The sequence below is a fragment of the Calidris pugnax genome, unplaced genomic scaffold (assembly GCF_001431845.1).
Source record: "Calidris pugnax isolate Ruff unplaced genomic scaffold, ASM143184v1 scaffold225, whole genome shotgun sequence".
In the NCBI taxonomy this organism is placed as follows: Eukaryota; Metazoa; Chordata; class Aves; order Charadriiformes; family Scolopacidae; genus Calidris; species Calidris pugnax.
In genome coordinates, this window is record NW_015091072.1 from 3,480,553 (window position 1) to 3,508,537 (window position 27,985).

The window sequence follows — 27,985 nt, forward strand, 5'->3', positions numbered from 1 at the left end:
TAATTCGACACAAGGGGGAGATGCTCTGCCACGGATGGTCATCTCGCAGGCCATCCCCTGCAGCAGCTCCCTGGAGTAAGGGCTGCAAATCCTCTCTGCCACCTCCCTTGGCAAAGGAAATACTTATTTACTTTTCTGCGCAGGTGTAAGGAAAAAAAAAAACAACCCACAAACCACTTTGGTTTAGTTTCAGTGATTTAATAACATCAAAGCCAACATTCTTTATACTCATTCTAGAACTCTGTTATTTTGAAACACTAAAACTGATTTTCTATTTAAACATATATAATATGAAAAGCACTGGGGGTTTTGGAGCTAACAGCCTTTGAAAAAATACTCTCCCTCTGTACACCACCCAAAAATATGTGGGTGCAAACAACTAGGGAAAGACCTGCTCCTCCTCCAGCCTGCTGGATGGAGCCAGGGGTGGGAGTGAAATCTGCTCTTGCAAAATACCCTCCTTGTATGGCACTAACATAACTGGCAAAGGCAAACACGAAGAAAACTTATTCGAAGCAACTGGAAGAAAAATGGAAGTAGAGAGAAAAATGAAGAGGTGGCAAACCCCACCATTTCTCCTCTTGCTTCCCTTAAGCTATTCAACACTAGCTGCATGGCTACCTTTGTACTGGAACAGGATCCCATCTAATTGGAGATGGAGGCATCAAAGTGCCTCTGAGGAAGCTTCCAGCTTCAGTACACTTCAGAAAGGGTTCCTCTGCTCTTCTGCAGAGCTGGCCTGTGAGGAGGCAAGCAGGGAATCAAACCCACTGTCCTTGTGAGAAAGGGGGAGGCAGCAACAATACAGGTGCTAGGTTACACAGCGGGTAGGCAGCAGAGCCAGACTTCTCTGCACCATCGCTCTGCTTAGGTGTCACAAGATTAGAGGCAGAGAACAAGGCAGTTTCCTGCTCTGACTGACACAGAAAGTTGGGTTTCACTGGCTGGAGCTTCCAGGCAGGCTGTCACTGTTGAAAGCAAATTAGATCAGCTGGGCATCAAGCAATACCTCCCATCAGTTTTCACCGCCCACTGCTGCCAGCTTGACACTTCTCTTTCACGCTGCATGTGCCAACTGTCTTACAAAGCCAGCTGCAACATGTACTGGAAGGACACGAAGAACAACCGCAGGTGGGGAGAGGAGGCGAGGGATCTGCTCAGGCTTGGGGTGAGGAGGCCTTTTCCTGCCTTAGTCCAGGCAGAAGACAGGGTTCTCCAAGAAGACCGCGAGCTTGCTGGCCACCAAGTCCAGGTCACTGGTGTTGGCATATTTGAGCAGATTGGTGTTCTTAACAAAGTAATGCTTGAGGAAGTGCTGGCTTACACACTTGTGCAGCTTCTGCACCAGCCTCAGAAAGGCTTCAGGGAAGCAGCGCCAATCCTTGGTGCGTGGGTATTTTTCACACGTCCAGAATAGCACTGTCTGCAAGAAGCAGATGGGAGAGAAGAGGTGTTAGAGGTTCTGTCGAGGGCTCACACAGCTTACCAAGGCAGTTTTAGTGCTGGGAAGTGGCTGACAGCCTTGGAAATCGGAGAGACTTGCGCTGCTCTCTCCCCGTGTTAACGTTTCTGTGACAGAGGGATCACAGCTAAAGCCTCCTCTGGGGATCAGGCAGAGCAGCTCCGACGTGCCTGGTTAGGATCTCTCCCCCCAGAGGAGCACTTCTCCATTGACTGGGCCAGGAGCCTGAGGAAAACAGTCTTGCTAAAATAAGCCTGGAGAAGAGAAGGCTCCGGAGAGACCTTATAGCGGCCTTTCAATATCTGAAGGGTGCCTATAGAAGAGCTGGGGAAGGACTCTTTGCCAGGAGGTGTAATGATAGGACAAGGGGAAACGGTTTTAAATTGGAAGAAAAAAGATTCAGATTAGATCTCAGGAAGAAATTTTTTACTGTGAGGGTGGCAAGACACTGGAACAGGTTTCCCAGGGAAGTTGTGGATGCCCCATCTCTGGAAGTGTTCAAGGCCAGGCTGGATGTGGCCTTGAGCAACCTGCTCTAGTGGGAGGTGTCCCTGCCCATGGCAGGGGGGTTGGAACTCGATGATCTTTGAGGTCCCTTCCAACCCTAACCATTCTCTGATTCTATCTGCCATCCTTAAGCAGCAGCCCCTGGAGAAATGCCAGACATTTTAGGCTGTAGAAAATGGCCTATTATACAAGTGTAGAAGCCAGTAGGTGCAAAGAGGGAGAGAAGAATAACCAGATTAATGTAATTATTCGTTAGGTTCAGGTGTATTTGTACTGCAGATGCACACACATCTGCATCCCAAACAGATTTTTCCAAGCAACTTTTGCAGGTGCAGGGCAGGCTTTCTGGTAAGTGCAGCTTGTGTTTTCCTGATACATGATACTAAAAGCATGCACTATGTTCTAGTCCCCTAAGTTTATTTTATGTTATTTTACATTTGAGAAATCCATGGTTATAATAACAAAATGCATATGATTATTGCTCTTATTGTATTATTTTTATGGTGCCCATGTTGCATTTTTACAAACTTCCCTATGACTGAGAAGAATTTTCTGGAGGTACTTACACTTAGTCTACCAAAAAAGCCATACTGACTGCCTTGGTCAACCCCAAATCTGTTTTAAAAGTACAAAATCATCCATCCTGGATTCAGTAATTCTGCTAAGTTCCTTATTTTCCTCAGAATCCCAACTTTATTTTGCAGATTCAGCAACCCAAAAAGCGACCCAGGGATGCTGTGAGATGTGGCCAAACTACAGCCTTTAACTTCTCTGTTTCTTCAGAGATAGAAGTTCTTCAAATAAGCCACACTATTCTGGACTGCCTGTTTTGGTTTGGGTTTGTTGTTTGTTTTTTTTTCCCTCTAGTAGGCATTGTAATAGTTGCAGTGCTGAGGAATTTATTCTCAGACAGCTTTTCAAATGTGAACAGTTTTTTTTGTTCACAGCTGCAATAACCAGAAAGACTTTTTTTTAATGTTGCCAGAGGAAAAAAAAAAGGCATAGTGAGGAATTGAAGCTGTAACTCTGCAAGAGCTACTCCTTGGAGACTTGCAGAGAAGTTATCTTTTGTCACACTAAAACTACTTCAGCAAGATCCATGGGCCCACTTGCAATGAAGTTTCTGGAGAAAAGGAAAAATATGCTGCTCTTGCTGTCTTTTGCCGAACTTTCTGATCTTGAACTTCATCCTATGGAGGTAAACATAATGAGTACATCTACTCATCCCTTTGAGGCTTTCACAACTTCTTGGGGGAGGATTTCCTGTGTCATAGAGGGACTTTTTTGTGTGCAGTCTTGTTTAATAATAGTTGTTGGATGCTTTAAACAGTGGAAACATAATAATGTGAAGAAACCTAACACTAAGCCTCTGCTCAGCTGCTAGTTTCTCCGCTGTTTCCCTCTTTTTTTTTTTTTTTTTTTTTAATGTAAGTAATGTTGAAGCATTCCTTCTGTCTGGTAAACCAATCCTCTCTTGCAGTAAAAGCCTGAGGTATGGTTACAGTAAAGAACTGAAGAGCTTCTAAAGGGCTTTTTATTTGGATCAAGAGTCCATGCAACAGCACTTCCTGCACCTCTTCTCCCTGAGCCAGCACAAGCGATCATTACTGATGGTTAAATGGTTTTCCACTAGATAGGAAAATGGTTTTCCTATCTATGATAGTTTTTCCACTAGATAGGAAAATGGTTTTCCTATCTATGACAGTTTTTCCACCGTTTCTTCTTAGAGGCATTGAGAAGTTTTGCATTTTGCTAAGCTATAACCAGACTCATCAACTCTTTTTTTGACAATATCTTGACTTAGATTAGTCCCATGACTATAACAGATTTGATGGTCACAACCTTTTCTTTAGGAGAAATCCTGGCATCACATATGGTTTTGGACACCAAAAGATCAGTAACTATTGTGGAATTCTGGTGGATTAGGTCTTCAAAGTGAGAGAAGAACAGCCCATCCCTGGCAATACCAAGAGGATGGAGGTCCAGAAAACAGAATTGCTCTACTGTCTGATAAATGGTTCTGCCTGTGGTCCATCAATGTCTCGGGTGTAGCGACACAGTCATAGCGGAACTTTCTGTCTCTTCTTCACAAATGTTGTTTGTAAAGTGAAGCCATCTTGAACCCTGAATTATGTGCAGGGAGGACATTACCACCCCTTTACCTCTTTCTTCCTTTCGTACGCCAAGTAAAACACCACCAGAACAAGTCAGTTTGCACCTCATTCATGCTCACTGAAGAGAATTTTGTTTGGTGCACATCCAGAAAGACAAAAGCACAATTTTCCACCAGACAGATGGATATGGATGTCTGGGATAGTCAAGAAGCAGGAAGTAACAGTGCAATAAAAGACAACATTACAATGCCTATATGAAGTCACAACAGAGCAGGAGCTTCGTCTCTAACGTTATTTATGTTGTGTTGCTGCAATCATAATATTCCTACAGACTTTAGTTTCTTGTTGAAGTTTGGAACTTATATTTACTGAATTTCATGCTGCTGTGAAGCAATGAAACAGTGCTGTAGTTCTGAGAGTTACGTTAGAAGTTACATAGGAGAAACTACAGTGATTTATGTCATGGTATTTTGACATCACTGGATAGAAGCTCCTGCAACAGATTCTGAGACTGTATCTTGGTATCATGGTGATGCCTACCTGAAGGTGATAAGCTGTGATGACAGGCTTATTTCCAGCACACCAGACATCTTCCTTCATCTGCCTCATGACCCTGAAGCACTTCATGCGACAACCACCATCTTCATCGAGGCCTTCCATGAGTATATGCTCAGCACGGGAGAAGCACAGCTGCCAGTGATAATTGGAGCGGGCCAAAAGGTCGAAACCAAGTGACTGTGGTCAAAAAGGGAAGTATGATACTACATCAGAGGCAAACTTCTCTGAGTAATGCAGAGGGATGTTACAGAAAGGATATGTGACATCTCTCAAAGTGGGGCACTGTATTCTAAACAGGGTTAGCTAAGGCAGCAAACGTGGGTCATGCTCCCACCCTAAGTCCTAGTCAAATGACTATGCAATTTGGTCTGTTTCCTCATGAGCTGACATCAATTACTTCCAGAAGATCTAGCTCTAGATCTACCACGTGCAGTACCAGCAGTGCTACTAAAGCAGAGGCACAATTCTGCAGGGACCTTGCCATGAAGCAGCAGGTTGTACGTGAGAGGGGAGCAGGACTGGAAGGCGTAACTGGACCTGCAGGAACATGGCAGCTGGGGCTAAGCTGAAGTGCCAGAATCCAGCCATGAAGCCATGAGCTTTGTAGGGAAAGACGGGGTTAGGCTGGAGGGAAAATCAGAAGACAGTGGCCCACGTGCAGAAGGTTTACATGAGGCAGAGCAGAACAGCAAGAATGATGTGGATCAGGACTGAGCCTACACAGGCAGAGCTGTGTGCAAGAAACTTGTGCAATAAACAGCAAACTCGGTTTTACTTCCATAGAATTCATCACCATATAGGGGAAAAAATCCCAATAAAATCTGCCAGAATACTTTGAAAAATTGCTTCTCTAGAGAAGCGATACCATGCTGTTCCAACCATGCTGTAGCCTGCCTTCACCATGCAGTCCTTCAACTGGGAAACCACTGTCAGAAACCCGCAAAATAAATTTCAGTTCAGAATTAGTAGTATTTTTTACACTGTTCACCTTGATGCACTGCACTTTTTCCTGGGAAGGCCAACGCTTAAGGCAACGAGGCCATCTGGCTTTCTCGGGCCAGCAAGTTGGAATCTCCACAGCAGGGACCAGCTCCACCTCAACCTGGGTTTCTGATGTCTCCACAGCCACCCGGACCACTGAGCTGAAGCTCTCCAGCACTGTCACTTTACCTGTGAAGGAACAACAGGAGAAGATAATAAGGAAGAAAAGGACTTTCTCCACAAGCCAAGTAAAGGGCTGTCTAGGGCCTTGCAGATCTATTGTAGTGTCTTAACACTTTCTCTTCAGTGCCATAAGCAGAATAAAAGGAAAAAAACCTTATCATCTGGGGAACAAGAATAGGAAGAAGATGAAGTTCTCAATTTTACACTCAATTATCATGCTTTTGTTTTCCTCTTTAGGTCCTCTTAAATCCTAGGGGCAGCTTCTTAAAAATACAGACAGCTGGTGCAACCTAACATTTTTAATGGTACAGTACAACAAGGACATCACTGCAGATTAGAAGGGACCAGATGAACACTTCATATCTAAGGATCTGCTTATTCCTTCAGAGAATCTGTGATGAGACCAAAAGACTTACCCTTGCTGGTCATTCAGAATGTTTTCTGGGGTATCCATAAGTTTTGTTCCTGGAGATGCACTTGCACAGGAGACAATGCCAGAATTTATGGCCTGTTGTGCAGAGCAGTCGTACAAAAAGGGCTAACTGCTTGCCTCACTGGGGCTGCTGAGCATCAAAAAGAGTTCCGTGGTGATTTGGAGGCAAGTTTCCTTGGTGAAAGAAGAGTGGCTCATCTCCAGGAACAACACGCTCTAAGAGAGCAGAAAGGAATGAAAGCTGCAACTAATGGACTCAGTGAGATGTTTCCTGTTGGTCCAACTGCATCCATGGAAGAAGTTTCTGCCCTCAGTTTCCCCTATCACTCTGGCAGGATCACTGTCCCTTCAACTTTGCCAGCTGAGCCAATTGCATGATCACGCTCTAACCCACTGAAGTAAAAGACAGAGCAGATTGCAGTAAGTAGGTTACAGTAGCGTGTTAACCCACCTCATCTTGACTGGCATGGGATAAGGAGCAATTCCACAAGGAGCCCACGCAACAGACTTGAAGGGGCAGTGATGAACATACTCTGCCCCCGAAGAGGAAATACTTTGCTACTCCCAGTGGTAATTTAGCATCTCCTCCAGGAAGCACTGGGGTGCATTACCTTGCGAATAGTGGAGTCCATCCCAACCAGAAGTTTATAACTCTTAGTAAAATCTGCCATGTTATTTCCCTGCTGAGCCAAGCCTGGCACCAAACCAGGAACTGTACTGCTCCCAGGCCCTCAGCAGGGATCCCTAGCAGCTGAAAAGCATTAGAGCAACAGCAGTGTCAGCACGTAAACACATTCATAGCATTTCCAAAAATATCACAATTGTACTACCGATTTTTCCACCAATGAATATTGAGACACCTCAAAAAAATCTGGTTTTGCTGGTGCTCAAAGAATTAAAAAATAGGGAAGGAATGAAATCAGGGATTTTTTTCTGTGACTTTAGCTGCACTGTGGGATGAAGGAAGTTCATTCTTCACAGAAATGAACAAGAATGGTAATTACTTCCCCTGACTTCATCTTAGCTCATGCCCTCTGCATCAATCTCCTCCCAGCTGGCCTTACAAAAAAGTCATCAGAATCATCAGCCCAAACATCACTCCCTGGATCCCTTGGAAACACCTCTCCTGGCTCAACAACTTGACGTACTGCTGCTAGACACAATGGCAGGTTTTCACTTCAACACAATGACTTTCACATAAGCAAACTTTCAGGTGCAAGCCCCATTCCATCTGGTCTTTCAATAGTGAAATTTCATTTCCATCAGCCTTTCCATTTCTATGACAGCAAATATTTCCTGGAAGAATGCAATGATCTAGCTGAGTTTGACTTTAACATGTTTTATTTCATTCAGAGGGCAATCAGATGAGTGGAAATGGCTCCTATTCCTCTGGAATATAGAAGACCCATAACATGCTGCTGACGAATAAAGTCATCTTGGAAACATGCTATGAGAAGAGGCACCAGAGTCTGGATTTGATCATGTTACAGTATCTTAATGTGAAGAGATGGACATAGACTATTTAGCTTGGACCAAGCCAAGTGTTCATTACCTGAAGTCTATAACACGCCTCTAGGATGTTAACAATTAAGCATGAAGATCACTATTCAGTCAGCATCTTGCTAAAGATGTTGCAGCTATGAAGGCACGTTGCACGCACCACTGATTGAGTTATGTCAGTGATCAGCATTTCCAGTATAAATAGCCACAGGAAATAAACCGGCACTTTGGATTGCTCACAGAGGGATCAGCACCACTACCAAAAGCAAACTTCCTGAATCTAGTTCTCCTGAATAGGACTGGAGTAGCCTGGACACTGGGGAAAAGAGCACTTGTCCAACAGACTTCACTTGAGTAGAAGTCCTTCTACTTAGTTCCCACCATCCCATGCTGGAAATCTACGGGTAGCTAAGGTTTCCTCAGAGCATTATCTGCCCAATACATGTCTTTAAGCACTTTCTCCTCTGACTTATGCACCTTCCCTATATCCAATTTTCCTATACTATCTTCCTTAATAGTCTCGGTATATTGCTGATGCTGTAGTAGAAAAAGGTTTTTCCCAAACAAATTCCTAAATGTTCTGAAAATCTGAGTTGCATCTTGATTGAACTGTGAGGGGGATGCTGCTGGAGACCCTACCCAAATTCCTAAGAAAGGAACAGCATCTTGGGTATGAGGAACCCAAGAACTACTTAATTCTATCTTCAATGCAGGTCTACACACATCACTGCAGAGGGCTAAATGCTCCCTAATTTTGGAGGTTTTTTTGTTTTTTAACTTCTGATCATGTGAGCCAAACAAATATTTTGTATGTGTGATGGTTTCCCTCTATCAGCTGCAGAAGACAGCCAGTTCCCCTTATACCTGTCCCCACTAAACTCACTGGAGAGGTTACAGGAGATAATCGACTTCTCCACCAGCTCCCGGAAGACGATAAGGACTTTGGCTGGAACCAGATCACCTTCGATGTTCACATCTTTTTCATGCCACTGCTGAAGGCTTTTTGAGAACTGCTCCACCTCTAGCCATTGATGCAATTCCTCAGGGTCCCGCACGGAGGACAGGAGCTTGGCTCCATGCACGGTGTAATAACGCCAGTGCCGTACCTGGCATTCCCTGTACCCAGTCAGGCCACGCAGAGGGACTGTGATGAGGAATTGGCTGGGTGCTAAGACCTAGGAGAGTGCAGAGAGATTGAGAGAGGAGACACGGCAGATCCATGAGCCTGAAGTGAGGAAAAGAGGGTTAAGGAAGTAATAGGTAAAACTGTGGGTTTTGGAGTGAAGGAAAAGCCATGGTATGATGGGAGCTACTGAACACAGCCAGGACCTGTTTCATGCATGTCTGAGGGTTACTTTGAAGGTACACAAACTAAAAGGAAACTGTCTTGGAAGGAGTCTGATGTGACAGCCACGGCCTATAGAAGACAAGAGCACACTGACTGATTTGCCACCACACCTGCCATGGTTTCCCCTCTCCCTTGTTACTTCTAACTGTAACTGCATGGAGATGTAATAACTAGCAGCTTCCAAGAAGCAGGAAAATATGAGAGAGCATGTTTTGAGACCCAGCAAAAGGAAGCAAAATAGTGAAAGTTATTACCTCAGCATTGTTACTAGGGATAAGCCTAGTGTTCAATAGTAGTAATAACTATGGCAAAAAGTGTACTCTCTGACCACTTTCAAGTCCGCTATGGGGCATTAGTAAAATAAGGCTACGGCCCATTCATTTTACAAGTGTTTCAGTCTGCATGTCTGACCTTTAAGAGACAGAGGCACGAGTCAAGTGACACGCCTGAGCCTACACAGGCAGTGGCAGTCTCAGAAATAAACCCTGGTCTTGGCCAGCTGTGCTGTATGAACCAGCATCTCCCGCTGAGACGAAGCCAGAAACAGGGTAAGGATGGAAACGGTAACCGATGGACAACAAACCCTCAAACAGGCTCGGTTGCAAGCCAAGGAATTGGCCCCACTTTGGGAATGACCATTTCCCAACAAAACCAGTGCTGAACCAGCATTTGCAAAGAGTGAATAAGGTGACACAAATACCACAAAACCTCATACCAGCCCAGGACACAGCCAGACATCTCTCCAAACAGTAGCTTGGAAGCATTTGGTGATCATGGCTCAAGAGAGGGTGTTCAATCTCCTTCAGACTTTCACTGTGTTGACTCGGAAGCTTTTCAACTCCACTTGCTACCAAGACTAACTTGCACTGGCATTAATAAGGCGAAGTGACAGTTGTTGCAAGGTGGGTACACCCGAGGTGAACAAAACACGCTTGTCACTCTCCTGTACTAATCCAAAACATTCTGGTATCCCTCCTGGTAGCTCAGGGGATTTAAAAGTATTACTGCAAAGGTGCAGGAGCCCTGAGGGCACTAACAAGCTTTAATGGGACTTCTACCCATACCTTCTGCCCATGAGCCTGACTCCCCCCCCCTTTAATGCTGGTCTCCAACTGTGTGACAGCTATGTCTGTGACTGGCCGTAGACCTTGTTGTCCTACCTGCAGACTGCCTTCCCAGCCTGACCTCAGACCTACCTGACCACTATGGACTTGCCTGACAGTCAAGAGGCTGCACCTGACCCTGGTTACCATTGTTGGGCCTGATCCTGACGTGACCCCAGATGAGTGCTCCTGGCTTGACCTCAGACTTGCCTGATGATCCAGACTCTCAGCTGACCCCAGCTGCCCTCCCTAGGTCTGCTGTACTTGGGGACATGGAGGAGGCATTGTTGTGCTGTCATGCTCATCTCCTGGTTCCCTCTCCCATGGGGAGCAGCTGGTCTACCCTGCTCCCTGGCAAGAGATTTGAAATACAAAAGGCGGCCAGCAAGAAGCACAGAAATGGCCCTTCTTTTGTCAAACACAAACCACCTAAAGGCAGGAGAACACTGGAAGGACGACATTGCAGACCAAGCTGACGTGCACAGCTCAGGTTTGCTGGGGCTGAGAAGCCTTGTGAGCAGCTCAGGAAGGAAGTGCTAGGCTCCTTGAGGAAAAATACAATGGCTGTCATACAGTTACTGCTCATCTCACTGCCTCGGCCACGTTTGCAGATAAATAACCTTTCCTTCCCATACCAAGACGCTGCCTTGTACACACTGGCATCCAGCAGATTTAAAGGGGAGAGCTACAGGTGTTATACAAGGGCCTTCAAATACCAACCACAAGGCTTCCCTACCTGGGGCTTCCCAGAAAACAGCAGAAATCACAACCCTGGGGATGGCACTGTAAAGCTGGGCAGCTGGTGTCCTCTTGGCCTAAACAAATCCCAGTCCCCACACCTATGCTCTGTCACACGATGATCTTAGGTGCTGTATGCAGACCACGGGCTCCAGCAAGTCCCAGGCTATTTAATAAAAGCCTCGAATTCTGGGATGTGTAACTTACGGCCAATTCTTCTATATGAAAAGCCTGCCTGCAGTGTGCTGGGCAAATTAAATACAGACTCATTTTTGCGATCCTCGCCAGGATACCCCAGGGAGGCAGAAACAGCAGGTTAGAAATGAAATATTTATGCTGTGAGCAAAAAAGCAAGTCTTTTGCAGAGAGGATGAAACAGTCACGGGAGGATGGGTTGGGTGGGTGGGGGAGTGCAGTTGTCTAAAGAAGAGGGTAGACGAGGAGGAAGCAGGCACACAGACCAGCAGGCACCAGGTGGCAGAAAGGCTTTGTACCTGGATGGATGGGTGGAACGGGCGCTTCCCCCGAAGCATAGCTGACCACTTGGCCAGTAAAGCTGGCTGATCCTGAGAGAAGCAGAAAGGAAAACAAGAAGCACCCAGAACAGAGAGAAAGCACGTGCCAGGTCATCCGTTCGCAGAGCAAAGCTGCAAGCTTCCTTTTAGCCTGTTTATTAAAGGGAAATCCCTCCCCACCCCACGATTCCAATTAAAACACCTGGGAATGCCATTGGGCAGTGCTGTTCTGGCAATTACTCAGTATGCTGATCTGCTCATTACACCTTACTGAAGCCTCCACAGCCTTTGCATCAGCCCTGCACAGCTGACAGCTGCAAAAAGGGTGGGCCAAAACTAGAATAGACATTTACAAGTTTTAAAAATAAAATATCCGTCCGTCTGAATTTTATCTCAATTTTTATATTAAAGATTTTGACTTCTTGTCTCCTGGGTTGCAGAAAAACATTACGTATCTCAGGACTTTTCTTCTATATTCCCCACCCAGCCCTGCATATTTAGGAGGAGGCTTGTAGCTTCGCAACAAATCTGGACCCCTCACCATGTTGAATCAGAAGCTGAAAGTTCTGAGAAGTTCCTGTAAATTTAATTCACAGGAAAAAAATGTCGCAAAATTAAACACAGAATAGTAAATACATTGACTTTCCCTTGATGCGAGTCTCCTCTATGTTGATTTATGTCAACAGTGGTTTTAAAGATTCTATTTTTTTGGAAGTAGAACAGCCCAAGCCAAAAAAAAAAATTTCTTATTAACCCATTCTTTGCTGCCCCATACCTACAGAACAGTTACCCAGGCCGCCTTAGTGTGACTATCACAGACTTATAGCACTGTTTTCAGTTAAGAATGAATAACAGTTCTGCTACTTTTTAAGAAAATAAATCTTGGGGATTCCTTTTAAGCAGAGCTTGTTCAGATCAGCCTACTGTAATACCAAATTACTGTTCAGAACAGATTGCCTTGGTTTTGTTCTGCTTTGTTCTCCAGAACAACAGTTTTGCCCTGACACTGGACAGGTTTGTTCCAGCATGAGAGGTGGATGGCATTCTGTGGCACTAAGGAACACACACAGACCAGGATGTGGCACCATTTTACGTCACTGTGGTCATTCCTACCAGCAAGGCCACATGCCCTGGGATAGGCAAAATTCCAGAAAAGATATAAATCTGAATGTTTGTCCCCAGAGCACGTCAGACTGGATGATTATATTCTACCTCCACCTCCATACCCTTCCAGCAGCTTGATACACACATAGTTCTTCCCTTTCAAGACCAGACAGCTGCAAAAGTTGCCTCATGCTTTTATATGTTTGCTGTGTTTTGATCCATAACTGGCTGCATTTTAATATAAGAGTTTACATAGCTAGGAGTATGTAAACTAGTTCAGATGAAAGAGACCATTTTCATCTGAAGTTGCCATTGCTATGATTAGTCCTTATATCCCTACACTAGTTTTCTTGTGTTAAGTAGTCACAGGAAATAACTAATCTTGTCCACAGCTGGAACAGGACATTAATATTTTGGTATTTGATGGTTTAAAATGGGGAGACATTTAACTTCTCCCACTAATCTCCCACTAATACTTTTTTCCCCAGTAAAAAAGAAGTTCCAATCCATGACCAAGAAAAACCATATTTTTCTGAAGGAGCTTTCTAATGTTCATAGCAGAAGAAAGATTTTTTAAGTGAGTTGACAGGTTTTCCACCTGTGAAAAATATGAGTCATAGCTCATGAAGGCATGAGCATCTTTTTCTTCTTATGCTAGTGCTGTACAAGTTTTGCTTTCTGTCTCCCAAAGAGCTTTGACTTCTGCCTGCAGATTGACAGCTCTGGCAACAGACACTCTTTGTAAAAGCAGCAGTTGTAAAAAGAGGCTCTGCCTGATTTACCCGGCCCTCTCTGATGCTCCTCTAGTTGTAAGATGTCCATGAGTAAGTCCCTGTGACCCAGTCAGTCACTAGAACTTCCACAGTGAAATGTCAATGCATTGTCTGTGGGGTTTTGGGTGAGGTACCTGTCCAAACAAACACTTACACAATAGAGAAATCACTTACTGATTGCCTACGAGCTGCCAGAGAGTATATGAGAACTCTTGTACGTACCTTAATATTCTCATTGTGAATGCCAGAGTTGGAGATAGCCTGGAATCGTGTAGCTTTATAGCTGATCTCTGCAGTCAGTTGCTGGATGATTTTCTGCACCTCCTCCACTGCTTTGGAAACCAGACATTGTCGCTGTTCCACCTGTCAGTTCCAAGAAAGACACTTCATATTACAGGTAACTGCAGTCTTTGTCTTCATCAGGAAACAGAGAATCAACTTAAAGCATCCTGAAACACTTGCCCCTGTGCTGTGCTGGGAATAAAACATATCATTCCTTGTGGGTTACAACCAACTTACCACGAGACAGAGCTGGTAAACACCGAAGGGCCATACTCAAGACTGCCAAGCATTAATATTTCCATGCCAATACCATTGGATGGAAGGGAAAGAGTCATTACACAGATAAATTTGCTATCAACTGGCCACAGTCTCATTCTTTATCCATTTGATGCAGAAAACCCAGCTCTTCCCCTCCATACACCAGCCATTCTCATAGCCAGGAACTTTCATTCCATGAGCTGAGAAGACTTCAAGAATTACAGATACTCTGTGGATTACTCAGGTTGCTGGTGTATGTGGCAGCGTTTAGATGCCTACATTATATGTTGAAAGTATCCAAACTGTCTTCATATCTGAAGTACAGATGAGGGTCTACTCCTAGATGGTGAGCAAGTATCTTTCCAAACCTGGTCCCACTGGGGACTAGGTGTTGGTGTGACTTGATGAACAGTTCTTCAATTCAAGTAGTAGTAGTGATTTCTTTATTGAAAATTATTTCAGTGGAAGGTCTGAGTCTTGGAAGGACTGATGACTCAGAAGAACAAAAGATGAGCCTGAACCTTCACGTATGATTAAAAATGAATGGAGCATAAGGAGATGGTCAAAATCTGAACAAGGAGATTCAACAGGAGGAACATAAAAGAATCATGTTAGTAAAGGGCATTTAAATATTTCCCAAATATCCTTACACATTTACCAAAGTGAGGAGATTCAGCTATTGTTAATGAACATATTCCTTATTACTTATTCATCCAGAATTACCTATGCAGAGTGAGATATAAAGACTGTCATTTTTTGAATCCTAATGCTTTATCTCATTTGGTTGAAATTTTTGCTTTATTTTTGTCTTGTTGTGTTTTTTTTTTTCTTCTTGGTTATTCTTTTTCCATACCATATTCTACTAAATGTCATTGTTTGCAGGCAAGAAAAAAATTCAGAAACAGATAGGAACTTTGAAAGACCTAGACCAGAAAATGAAAACACACCTGAAGCTAGAACTAAATTGCTATTTATTATTGCTATTTGCAACTAAGTTGAGCTATTTGCAAGTATGAAACAAGAGTGTTAGATCATTAACAGCTTGGTTGAAGTGAATAATCAAGCATAATTGCTACAGTCAAACATAATTGCTGTAGTCTTTTGTTATTATCAAAGACCAAAGCAAAAGGAAACAAAAGCATAAGGAAGAATTTTTTTACAATGAGGATGGTGAGACACTGGAACACGTGTCCCAGAGAAGTTGAGGATGCCCCATCCCTGGAAGCGTTCAAAGTCAGGTTGGACAGGGGTTTGAGTAACCTGATCTAAGGAAAGATGTCACTACTAACAGCAGGGAGGTTGGACTAAGTGATATTTAAAGGTCCCTTCCAAACAAACCCATTGTGTGATTCTGTTCTCAACTCCTGTGTCTTCTTTCTATCTTCTTCAACATCTAAAAAACACTCTTCTCCCTTTTAGAAAATACCACTAAGAAGCACTTAAAAGTCCATTTGGACACCTTTGTTTCAAACTTTGAACTGTCCGACAAAACACTCAAGTTGCAATGTCTCCCCGGCCCCGGGAGGTGACAAATAGATTCACTTCTTCACAACAACAGGGCCGCACAATGGACTAAAAAGGACTAGTGCTTGCCTAAGATCAATTAATTGATGAATAGCAATTGAGTCACACTGAACTTGAAGACAAGCAGAGTTTGAATACTTCCCCCCCAGCCAACCAAGACAAGGGTATTTTACTGAGTTTGAATAGTTTTTGCAAGTGGAAAATATATCAGACAGTAGTATTTTACTGCCTTTCCTGGGCTCTCATCTAACGTTGACATCCTGATTCTTTGCTATGTTAACGTAGTCCCTGATGTTTATATAATACCCTTTAATTTCCATAGAAATTCACTCTCCTCCTCATTCCAGTTCATCCTTGTCTCCTGAGACTAGTTTTATCTAGTTTACATGCACTTTTTTTTTTAAAAAGAAAATCTATACTGAAATTTTTTAGCCCATGCTCGTTTTCACCTCCTCATCCCAGCTTTCATTTATGGCACTTCTCCATCTGTAGCTATAGCTATTTTCTCTGCCATGTTTTTGCTCATCCAGAAGAACTCACAGCAGTTCAACAAGCTTGACTTGCTCAACAAGACTCCTAATGGTTTCACCAACAAGCATGAGTGGTAGAGAAAGCTGCCCACCTGTAAGATCTTTTAGACACAAACCCCAGACTTTTTCTACTGAAAGTATACAATCATTGTGGCTCAGCTCAAATGGCGATCTAAGAGTGCCTCTGTACGTATTGCTCATGCTATGTTCTCTGTGAGGGGCATCTGCTAGAAACACTTTCTACCACCTCCAGTGTCCTGGGAGAATCCATCCAACCCAGCCTGGCCTCATTTAACTATGCCTTCATCACCTACTTGCTAGGCTACAGCAGTTGTCATGACACCTTTAAGGGAATATAGACTCTCCAAAAAAATATTAAGGGAGGTACCACTAAACATCTCTTTCTGAGAGAGTGAATGCAGCTTCTGAAGAGCCAAGGCAATAAATATCTAATATGTCTTTAGCACCAGCATGGACATGTTGTGAAAAAAGACAGAATAAGCTCTTTGTTGGACAACCACTTCTGCCACCTACTGACATCCCCCTCACCATGACTTAACTTTGGAAATCATGCCAAAGCAAATGCACAAAATCAGAACAACAAAGTCAATTACGGTTTTATTATGGAGGAAGGAAACAGGACTGAGATTTACTGGGGATTGTTAAGAACATTTGGGTTTGTTCTTATATACGCAGTTAAATCCACTCCATATGCACTTGAGCTTTTCCTTTGCTGAGTGGCTTAAGGAAGAAATCTTTGGTATCACAGAGATTCATTGCACCAGGTGGTTGACCTATTTTCAAAAACAGGCAGCATCTGACAAGCTGAACTGGGGCTGCCTGAAGGTTAGGCAGCCTCACTTGGACAGAAGACTCCAGAGCAGGCAGAAACCAGGAACCCAGCCATGGAAGGCTGCTAGAAAACAGACTTTCAGTAGAACCTAAAATATTGGCAACTATAAGCCTCACTTAACTACACTCTGCTTCTGTTCCTTGTACTTACGGCAGTCATATGAGCATCTTCCTGTGCATGACTTCCCTCTGTTCTCTCCTTTGTAGCTCTGCTTTATAAACCTTCAGAGAAGTGTTCACTCTTACAGCTCACTGAACAGATTCTCATGGAATGATTTTCCAGTGCACAACACTGCATGGCTGACAATGAAAGTTCTCACAGAAAGACACCTACTTGTCATCAAAACATTTCCATAGAGAAAACAAATCTTTCTTACCAGCCCCTTCAAGGTACAAGAATATTTCATCCTTTACAGAAAAGAAAGCCTTACAGTTTTCCATTCTGAAATTATTTTTCACTTTAGTGCCTTGTGTTTTGTTGGGGAAAGCAGACTATCACCATTTCATCATTGTTTACTTCATTTCATAATGTGGAAAAAATAGAGTGCTGGAATGTTTCATAAAATAGAAACGTGGTTCAAACCTGCATGTGCTAATAAGGCATGTTATTTTAATTGTGGTGTATAGAGAAGTATCCTTAACTGAGGTGACAGACAAATGGGTGAATGCTAACAATATCTACCTCTCTTTCTAGTTCCTATATGCATCTTTCTTAGAGGTAACTCCTGGTGTGGTTTCAGCCTTGTTTCCGTCAAGCCAAGACCATTGGAGAAGGAGAGAGGCAAGGACCTTTCCTTAGCTTAAATGCTGGCAATTACAGCTAGTCTCACATCTGGAATTCCAGATTGGGAGCAAAAATTCAAGATATCTAAAGACAAGTACAAGCACCTTGAAAAATTAGGCTACCAACTGAGATTCCTGATAACATTCTGCAACAAAAACCTAGAAATCTCATTAGAAATACAGTTCTTCTGAAACTTCACCCAGTCTTGTCTCAGAAATGAAGACAGCAGGCAAGCAACTAACTGTCAAGTTTGGCACCCTTCAGAATCAACACCTAGTGTGGGAGACAGAAAATCTGAACAGATACAGCCTTACCTTGCTCTGGATGTAGATTTCTACATCTTCATCTGTGAATGGTTTCATGGCAAGATGGTCTTCGCTGCTCTTTAACGTGTGAATTCACTCTTCGCTTGTTTACCTGCCTCTGGAATTAGAGGGACACTCAGGGCAAGCTGCTCAGAGCCTTCTTGTCCTGTGAAGATCAGGTCACCTAATTCCGCTGCGGATGAAGAAGAGGAGAGGGAGAAGCAAGGAATTATGCCTATTTTTTAATATTTCTTTTCTGGTCTCAGTTACAGTGGTGACATCCAGCTGCTTTGGAAAACTAGCTCCAATTATTATTTCTTAAGTTCAATCATTATTATTCACCTTATTACTTTTAAATGGTGGGTCTAGCATGCAGGCGCACAGGGAAATGCCCCAGCTACCGCTCTGTCTCAGGGCAGATCTGGAAGTGCTTTTCAGATTGCACTGCAGGTTCAGTCTGCTCATGCACACCATTATTATTCCGTGTGCCACAAGTACTTCCCTGCTTCACTAGCCCTTCACCAAACCATTTGTTAAACACTCTCAGCTATCCCTGGTTGACTTCAATCCACCCACTGCCCGTTTGAAGCTGCACAGGTATTTTTACACTCAGATCATTCATTTGAGTTGCAGTCTGCAGCCTCTGCTCCCCTCTCCTCCCCTCTCCTTATATCTCCTCTCTCTCTCCGGCTGTATTGACAGTAAATATCCTGCAGCCTGTCCCCTCCTGGAGTTTGCTTTGCTTTCTTTACAGTAAACAGACAGAAAGCTGCCTCTTGTTTTCTGCCAGCAGCTCAGCTAACAAGCCCATATGGATAATTCAGAGGGAAAAACAATTGATCAGGCCTCATTGATCCAGTGAGGGTTGGTGGCTTTTAGAAAAAAACGGTACATCATCACATGGAAGGGAGTGACAGAGTACAGAGATGAGATCCCATGCTGCTAAGTGTCCCTTATTAAGGAAGGCACACTCCATTCCTGAGTAAAATCATTATTTCCCCCTGGAAACTGAACTTTGACATCCCTTGACTGATTTATTACCTCTACAGTAGCTGGCAAAAGGCAGCACTGCGGTAGGTACTGGGTGCTACCTCAGTGCAGGTACTCTTGTTGCGAGTTGTCCTTCATGATGTTCATTATTAACAGAAAAACGCTAAGTAAATTAATGGATTACCAATACCTGTAGGATGTCTGATTCCCTAGAATCTGCAAATCAAACCTTTCTCTGTGCCTCCCAGGCACCTGTCTTCATCTTTTCGCTGAGGGACTTGGGGACTCCTTCACAAAGACATGTAGGCATTTACTTCCCAAACCAGCTTCCATGGGAGTTGAGCACTGAAAAAGATGAGCCCCCTGATGTTTAAGGAACCATACCTCATCCTTGTTCACTTCAAGGCCTACTAGCTGTCTTTCAGTGTACGCGAGCTCTGCTGGGGAAGCCAGAAAAAAGGCAGGATCTGAAAGAAGGCGAGTGGAACAATAGGTCAGGAAGGATTTGGAGGGGCAGGCTGGAGTGTTGAAGAGAGGAGAATGAACCTTTTCAGTGGTCAGATTCCATCAAAAGTGTGTCCTTAGAACTTTAATTCCCTTCTGCCTTCTCAGGCAGCTAGCTGTATATATAGAAGACAACATCCTTAACACTACCATACATTACTTTAAGACCCAGAATCTCAGATGTGTATCAGAAAGCAAGGGGAGATGAAAGATCTCGCTTTCTTGCACCTACAATATGCGTATTTTGTTCCTTGAAGGAGAATGGACAACTACTACTCCCTGAGCAGGGCTGGCCACGGCCTGCCTCAGGAATGTCTTCACAGAGTATCAGCCAGGGCCATGTGCTTCCATCCAGCTCTCCCCAGTGTCAGTCTGATGGCAGAGCCAGCCATAGACTGAACAGACGGGAAAAGCTCACAGTTGCTTCATGGAGATACCAAGCACCCTGCTGAAGACAGGCAATGGGATGAAGATGCGAACAGAAAAGGCCTTTTCAGTACTAGTTAGCTCACAATCCATCAGTTATCATGGATCTGAGCCCTCTAAAGAGCTGTTGAGCTCTGTTAATTAAAAAATTTACGTTCCCCAAGAATACTTATTTCTAACGAGATTCCCATCTGCACTGAGAACTTTCTGACACCTCTGAATCCCTTCCTTTCTCCTCATTTTTGGAAGAGGCTTAAGCCCCCATTGGGGTCTGGGCATATATCTGAGAGGGATGCTCAGCCTCAGACAGTTCTTCCTGAGGGTACTGCAACCTTTGCTCCTTCTTTTTTTGTCCCTCAGGAGGTTATCAGCATCACTTATCCAGCTAGCTGACCACAGACAATTTCCCAAATTCTGTTTCATAAGCATCCGTTGATTTATCCAGCTGCTTTCAAGCATTTTCAAACCACACTTCAGTATCTTGGCCTTCTGAAGTCAGAGTTGCCTGCCTGTTGATCTGCCTAAGTTCATCTGAAATGATTCAGCTGTACTACATTCCCCCATTTGTTTTATTCCAGTTCCCACCTCATAGCACCTTGTAATGGAGTTCAGTTTGTGGCTAATTTCCTTTGTACCTGTGTCTTAATTTTCTTATTGGTATTCTGCTACGAGAATTTAGGGATTTCCTAGTATCTGCAAAAATACTGAATCTATGATGTATTATCTTCATTGACGCCTTTGACAATACTTAGGATTGAATACAACTGCAGCTCTGGGAAACACATACAAAAGTATTCTGTGAATATATACCTTGAGTGGTATTAGATTGGCGCTCGTACCTTCTCAAGCTGCCAAATACTGATGCTTTCTATGCTTGCCTGGCTTTCCTTTCTTCACTCTTCAGTTTCGTAGATGTGACAAATATATTTCAAACCTATAAATGAAAATAATCTGAACTGTGTACTGTACAACAATAAAAAAAAAAAATCACCAACATCATGTAAATAACAGCAGTAGTATTAATGGCGTGGGGAAGTCCAATATTGTGGCTTTTTCTGTTTGGCAATTATTTAGAAAAACTACTCATGTGGAACAGTAAGCATATATTAAAAACCCTCTACTAAATCACACAAATGAGTCAGTCCAATGTACCACTCGTGCCTCAGAGATGATCTGCAGCGGCAACAAATAAGTCCAGTTGAAGATGTTGCCTTCCAGATGAAATAGAACCCTTAATTTGCAGTTGCTAATGATGACCCATCACTTCTTGCTCTAATTACCAGAGGCATTAAGTCTGCTGCATTAGCTGAAGCATGTACTTGGGTCAAGAGAGACTACCAAAACAAATCATCCCAGTAGATTTAATAATCTCTGACAGTTCTCTTGCCTTCTTAAACTGTTGCCCCATTTCTCCCCATTAGTGAATTAAGTGACTGTACAAAATGAGTAATTGTAGCTTGAATCCCCTATAACATTTTTACTGTAACAGTCTTTAGCAGTGATGGTTCCTTACCGTTCAGTCTCCATTCAGAGGACACTAGCATAACATAATCAGGCTTTTTGGGGGGCACAAGCTCTGTAATTTTTTATTATCTTTTTTTCACTTTGTCTTTTAACAAGTAGATACGGGCAAAGGGGATGCTTCAATGACAAAAGCCTGGGATGGACTAGAGGGAAAAGAAATTGCTGCTAATCCACTGTGACAGCATCAGAGTCACATATGGATGCCAAATTGAAATGCTTCTCTACTCATTCCCACCCCTCACCGATCAATACTTGGCAGGCTCAAAAATGCTCCAAATGCCTGTGCTGCTTGTTCTCACTGCCACACGTTCTCACATTAGCCTTGGGCCTGCATTTCATATCAAGCAAGTTAAAGGTTTATATCCTTTCCAAACTAAGCACAGGATTGGATCACGTCCAGTGGTTTATCAAGCCCGATATCTTTTTTCCATTTGTGGCCAGACTGGGCAGGTCAGAAAAAGGCAGATAGCCTTTGCTAGAAACGATTTCTTTCAACCTGGTAAGAGTTTTGAAATCCAAAATTATTTACATTACAACCTGAATCTTTTCAGGCTGCAGCGTAGCATTTCCAAAGAAAACGACAACTCCATTGTCACTAGCTGAAGATACAGGAAATTCTGAAAAATGCTGAGATTATGATGCTGCTACCCACCACTGACCAGCTTCAAACTAGCAAACTCGCAACAATTCAGTCAGTTTTGAAGCTGTTGTTAAGAAGCAAGCCACTGGGTAGCACACAGAAATCATATAGCAGGGCTTCTAGTGTTGCCAAGATCACTGGCACCCCACATGGTGAGCTGCTCAGAGAGAGTCTGGAAATTTCCAAGTTCATAGCAGTCAGCTCAGTGAGTGGCAAGGGTTCAGGAACCTGGGAGCTCTGGCTTCATCAGCTCAGAGGCTCCCAGGAAAATTGACTAAGATGTTCGGCAGGAAAACAGGCATTCTGAGTACTAAATCCACGTATTATCCTCTGGAAGTTAACTGAAATAGTTCAGTGCATCACGATTCAAAGATAAAATATTTCATTAGACCATTTCCAAACATCTGCAAAGGATATTCTTCCTCTGTCACTATGTTTTATCCATCACTAAACTACAACCACTGAACTATTGTTTCAACCAGGATGTCTCACCATCTTGAAAAACTACCTGTGGCAAACATTCAGAAAAACAGGAGCCTTCCAGCACTTTTATGTATATGCCTAGGTAAATGGCTTGAATGCCAAAAAGGAAATGCTCAGTACCAAGCAGCTCTCACTGACTGAAACACATGGCTAGAAGAGCAGCATCTGGAGAAAACATGATGTTTGGCAGAGCACAGCGCAACTGGAAAAACATTTAGCACTGGAAGTCTTGGCAGGTGAGAAAAAGCTGGCTCATTTTTGATCTCAGCATAGGTTTGCTTGGCTCTTGGTAGACTTATTATTTTCAGCTGTCAAGAAAAGGACTTTGAATCTAGAGGCATGATAACTCTGGGCCAGACAGACCACAGCTGAGATCAACAAGCGCCCAAACAAGGAGCACATTTGCAATGATGCTCTGTCTATATGAGGAGCTGAATCAGACTGGAACACAGCATTTCCAGGAGCTGGTGTTTTTTCTGTGGCTGCCCTCCAGAGCACAAACAATGTTAGCTGGTATTATTTTTACCCTTTGCTCTTGCGTCCAAACTGACCCTATTCTGAACTTATTGCTTGAGTCTATTGCAGTTGGAATCAAATTGAATAAATCACCAGTGTTAAGTAAGAATAGTCACTCTAACGCAAACTCACTTGGGAGAGAGGAGACTCACACTGGCCTCACTGTTTATGTGCTTCAGCCACTGACTGACTAGTAAAAAAATGTCCAAATGTTCATTGGAGCCAAAACTAGAAACTAGGCATCATACCTCACAGGGCAATGACAGCTACGGACCCATAAGATCTATTGCTTTCTCTTGATGAAAATATTATTGCAGAACAAACACATGAGCTTCAGTAAGCAGTTGAGAAGAGTCTCCAGACCCAAAGAGCCTGGCACTTGGAACCTACTTCTGAGTGCTGGGAGATGTATTTGTACGGGAGGGAAGTGAGACTAAAAAAAAAACAGAGTGAATTGTTCAGCAGGAGCTTGAACAACATTAAAGCAGCTGTGGTTTTGTATGATCTTGCTTAGTGGTATGGACAATATGCTGTAAAAACTGATCAAACTTCTCAGCTTGTGTCATGCCACACACAGGTAATAGATATCAAAGTTACAACTAATAGGTGGTCCCCAGGATATGTCAATTTGGACACTGTGCTGTGTTCTGAGGCTAACAAGGCATTGAGGAGAGGATGGAAATGAGATGCTGAAGAAGAATTTGCCAGTATAACATTAGAAGTAGCTTGAGAAAAGCACAGGGAAAGAGCCAGGCAACTGCGTGTTTTGGGTGGGAAGAAGATTCATTAAGAATCATTAAGAAACTCTATAGTACGAGGGCCCCAAGGGAAACAGTTGCCACGAGGGAGCAATTACAATACAGACAAGAATGACAGCACCAGCAGAAGCAAGAAAAGAGATGCTTTATTAAAAGTATGACATACGTACCACAAAGCTGATCAAGAGATTCAGCAGACAAACTTCAGTGAGAAGCAGCCTCATATGAGACAGAATCTCAGCAAAGGCTTCAGTCAAGTCTTTTCAGAGAATTTCTAGACAGATCAGATCATGACCTGCATTGCTACACACTCCAGCTTCAGTCACTGGAAAATGAGCTAACAGCCTCTGCCCAAGCTGTGTCTGGCAAATATGTATGCTGTTTTTTTAGTTGGCAACTTCTACAAACCTGTTATCGTCAGGAGCAGGCAGCAGAAGAAAGGAGGAGGAATGCAATTGCATTCTTCAAACCAACACTTCCTCCTCTATCTTAGACCATAAAACTATACAGCTTCAAGTTAATCCCCGTAATCAGCTGCCCAGCCCTTTCCACTTTATTGGCTGTTTTGTGCAGTCAAAGCTAAATTGCCAAAGGGAGAGGGTCAATCATTTGCGCTGCATCTGCTCCAGGCAGTGACAGGACACAGGGTAGATATTTAGGGCTAGAACTAGTTAAATACAGATTCAGGGTGCTGAAAGCAGGATCGTGGGAGGAGAAACAAACCTGGAATAAAAGCACTAGGAATATGCAGAACAAGTCGCTTGGCCAGGCTATTGCACCACCACGCTGAGTTTGGGTCAGAAGAGAAGTGGAAGCAGAACAGCACTCATAGGCATCCAGGGTCATTCAGTCCAGCTCCTGCTATCAGGGACAACAAAGTCTCATTTGAGTGAACTTCTCCATTCACTGCTCTCTAACAAACCAAAGCCTAGCAGAGAAAAAGACCAAGAGGCCACAGCTGTAATTCAAAATTTTAGGGAAAATAACAGACCCTCAATTCAAACAACCCAACAACTCTGAGAAAAGGCCAGTGTCCAAGCACTGCTTTCTCCTACCTTTATGCACACTGTTTCTGAAAGCCACATCATCCCAAAAGCTCGCTCTCCCTATGTGCTACGCGAGGATCAAAACAATAAAAATTACTTTCCTAAGAATATTTGGTTTCTCTATGACATCTTTATACCGACTTCAACAGAGATACACCTTGTCCAGCATCATCGTTACGAACACAATTTAACATAACCCATGATCTGGCAAAATCACCCTGGCTCTATTTTATAGATAGGAGTTGGGGTGGAGGGTTCAAGAAAGCAAAAAAGCTTTGGTGAGAAAATGTGACTTACCTGGAGCTGGTGCCAATTTCAGCTGTAGTACTCAAAGGTTCTATCCTAATCACCGCAATGGTAACGTGTGCTTTGGCAGGGCTTGCAGAGGTGTGAGAGGACTTTTCTTTACTTCCTTTAACCAGGTGTTAATCAAACACTTCAAAGTGAATATCAAGCAAACTGGAGAGAGACCTTGACCCAAACAGAACACAGTCTGGACAAGCTCAAGATTCCCACTGCTAGTTAATAACCCATACACAATAGGGTGTGTATTTGGTACCAACTGCAAATGTATCCACGGGTCAGCATCTGCAGCACAAACAGTAAGGTGCCTTGATGCAGGTTTAAAATCGAAGGGAAAATAAACATGTGAAGTACAAATAGCCACTTTCACTATGACGGAAAAACAAGGGTGACTGCAGAGCAGGAAACCAACACCATAGAAAAACACAAACAGAGCACTGAAGGCCCAAGCTGACGTGGCAGATGTTGACAAAGGGCAGTACAGGCATGCTGAAGGATGGAGCCTACCTCTGCCTCCTGTCAGACAGGAGAGCTCTGTACTGACCCGCATTTGGCTCCTCGATTTAACTGTAGGCAGAATACTCCCTCTAACACCTTCTACTTTTCCTTGAGCCCAGAGTTGAGAAGACAGTACCTCACATTCGGAGAAGGGGGAGAAACTGTCAGTCAATTGCTAGGACTTGTGCAGAGGTAACCTCTACTATGTGGTGCACCTACCATCCAAAATGAGGCAGAGGATTCTTACCAAATCCAAGCTAATAGCTTTGGGAGGTGTCAAAGCTTCACAGGAGCTCTTGGAAGAAGGAGCAGTTGATCAAGAGAGGAATTACCCTACACTGAACAACTTCCTTCATCAGTAGTTTTTACTTGCGCAAAGCGCTTGTGTTCTGCTTATGGTTGTTTCTCTGCTTGTGTATGTTAGGCACACCTGCAGGACAGCTCCACCAGGACGTTATTAAAGGTGTCACCTTGTCCTGCATGGATGGTAAGCGAAGCAGGTGGAAGACATGTTAGAGATCAGGAGTGTGATACTGCAAGATGCAGCATCAGAGAGTTAACAACAACTCTAAAAAAAAAAAAATAATAAATGAATAGGCCCCCTCATTAGAGCACTCCAGCTTTGGGATCTGGTCCATGGCTTAAACCATAGCTGAATCAAAATTTAGTTGAACTAGATTTTAAAAACTCTTTCTGAACTTGCAAACTTCCAAGTAATCCCATCTGCATGGATCAGTCAGCCTTCCCTTCAATGAGTCCTCATGACGTTCTCCATTGTAGTTTTGCCAAGCTAGTGCAAGGATTATACAAAGTGTAGAGAAACAAACAAAATTGCCCACTTTCAGCTGCAGAACAGATTGCAGGATTGTTATATCTTGGCAACCTCTCAGTAGCAGGAGTGTGGAAGGCAAAACGAGATCAGAAGGAATCCTGCAATACTTCTGGTGTGTATTACCTCTTTCTTCCACAAGACAGAGGTAAATCTGCTCAGTTGCATTGCTGTCATCTTTACTAGAAAAAGAAATGGCAAGTGGCATGAATGACTTTTCCAAGCATAACATTATATTAACTGCTGTTACCAAGTTTGATCAATAAAAAGTTGAGGTTTTGCCCCTCCTCCCTGCAGCAAGGATTGTCATTGAAGGTGCTCTAAGTTAAGTAACAGATCAGGATTAGAGACCTTCATTCGCCAAGACAGAGAGAATTTGACCACAAGTGATTTGTCTTGTCTCTGTGTAAGCAACAAGAAGCAAGATGACAATGCAGGAAAAGGCAGAGTTGAGTTTCTCTTAGAAGCACACTGCTGAGTCTAGTAAAAATAAGGCAATTTTAGTTAAATTTGAGCCTGGTGCTGTTTGGAAGAACCAAGTAATTTTGCCTAATAGCTGCTTGGCAGCTGGTAAGTAATAAATTACTGCCTTCTCAACACCAGCACTGACTGTTATTTGCAAGGGACAAGCGCATTTCTCAAAATGTCCCTGCTTTTAAGGGAGGGCACTTTAGTTCCACACCTCCCATTTGATGACGTCCAGAAGTGTCTTTCTCTTGTCAGTGTGAAAAATTACTTACAGCAGAAGCATCACAACAAAGAAAAGGTTAGAGCTATACTGACTGTTAAAAAGAAAAACAATTTGAAAAAATTCACAACAGCCATGGGAACCACAGTTTTTCCATATGTAATTTGTGGTCCCTTCCCCCATTCTTGGTCTCTCCACCTGTTTTTCCTTATCTTGACTCAACAAAGAGTACAACGCCATGGCCTGGTAGTCAAACAGGTTGCAGCAAGATACAGCCAGTTCCTAGATAAAGCACAGGCAAGCAAAGCTGCATTTAACAACAGCCCAAGTTAACAGGTTCAAAGAAAGGTACGTAGAAAGGTGCGTCAATGTAAATCAGCCCTTGGGTACAGCAGATCATACTGCCATATCCAGTGGCTGCTTACAGAAGCGCTCCTTATCCCCAAGTAGATGACGACCAGCTAAGCCTTTTAAGCCACTAGCTCCCTGCAGTATGTAGTTAAGAACTATCAGAGAGGAGTGAAAAGCAAATTTGAATGGCTATAGGTGGAACTATGCTGAGCATGTAACTAGAGACATCTGGAAAACTGAGCCGTCAATCACCACCTCCATGGTGAAAGAGCAGCAAAAGTGAAAACTGAAGTAAAACCCGAAGTATCTCAAGTACCAGAAATAAGATTAAGGCTCACAAGAATCAGAAATACCAAGAACAAAAGGTGGCCTTTGTCCGGTAACTTTAGATCAAGGGATGAACAACACAAGTGATTTTGGATGCTGGTGTATGTTTCATAGACTCCAGTTACTCATTCCAGAAAGGCTGCTGATGAAAACACTTGGACTTCAAAAGACTTCAGAATACCTTGTTTAAAACTTCAGGAGATTCTAAAAAGTATACGACAGATTAATGAGAAAAGATAATTAAGACA

General features: G+C 43.3%; 1 protein-coding gene across 4 annotated transcripts; it reads right to left on the reverse strand.

Moving 5' to 3' along the window:
* Window positions 1–182: 182 nt before the first annotated feature.
* Window positions 183–26,571, reverse strand: MAB21L3 (mab-21-like 3 (C. elegans)). Of its 4 annotated transcripts, none has more exons than XM_014957072.1 (10): window positions 25,039–26,571; window positions 24,419–24,556; window positions 20,614–20,708; window positions 17,864–19,311; window positions 13,542–13,682; window positions 11,422–11,493; window positions 8,622–8,913; window positions 5,630–5,811; window positions 4,624–4,818; window positions 183–1,423 (listed from the first exon to the last, which is right to left on the reverse strand). In XM_014957072.1, exons 4-10 carry the CDS (start codon window positions 17,909–17,911, stop codon window positions 1,190–1,192), a joined length of 1,164 nt encoding a protein of 387 aa, XP_014812558.1. In that variant the 5' UTR covers window positions 17,912–19,311; window positions 20,614–20,708; window positions 24,419–24,556; window positions 25,039–26,571; the 3' UTR covers window positions 183–1,189. The 4 variants fall into 4 exon arrangements, with proteins under 4 accessions (XP_014812558.1, XP_014812557.1, XP_014812556.1 ...); XM_014957071.1 differs by having other exon boundaries at window positions 17,864–18,047; window positions 19,229–19,311; window positions 24,419–26,571; XM_014957070.1 differs by having other exon boundaries at window positions 24,419–26,571.
* Between the last annotated feature and the right edge of the window lie 1,414 nt (window positions 26,572–27,985).

What these genes read in the sequence shown, in the direction of transcription:
- MAB21L3 (XM_014957072.1), bottom strand. Translation starts at nt 17,911, where the DNA reads ATGAAACCATTCACAGATGAAGATGTAGAAATCTACATCCAGAGCAAG. An exon ending in AAATCTACATCCAGAGCAAG is followed by an intron (nt 13,683 to 17,863) that starts GTAAGGCTGTAT and finishes TGGAACTGACAG; the next exon opens with GTGGAACAGCGACAATGTCT. An exon ending in AAAAAGTGCAGTGCATCAAG is followed by an intron (nt 4,819 to 5,629) that starts GTGAACAGTGTA and finishes TTTTGACCACAG; the next exon opens with TCACTTGGTTTCGACCTTTT.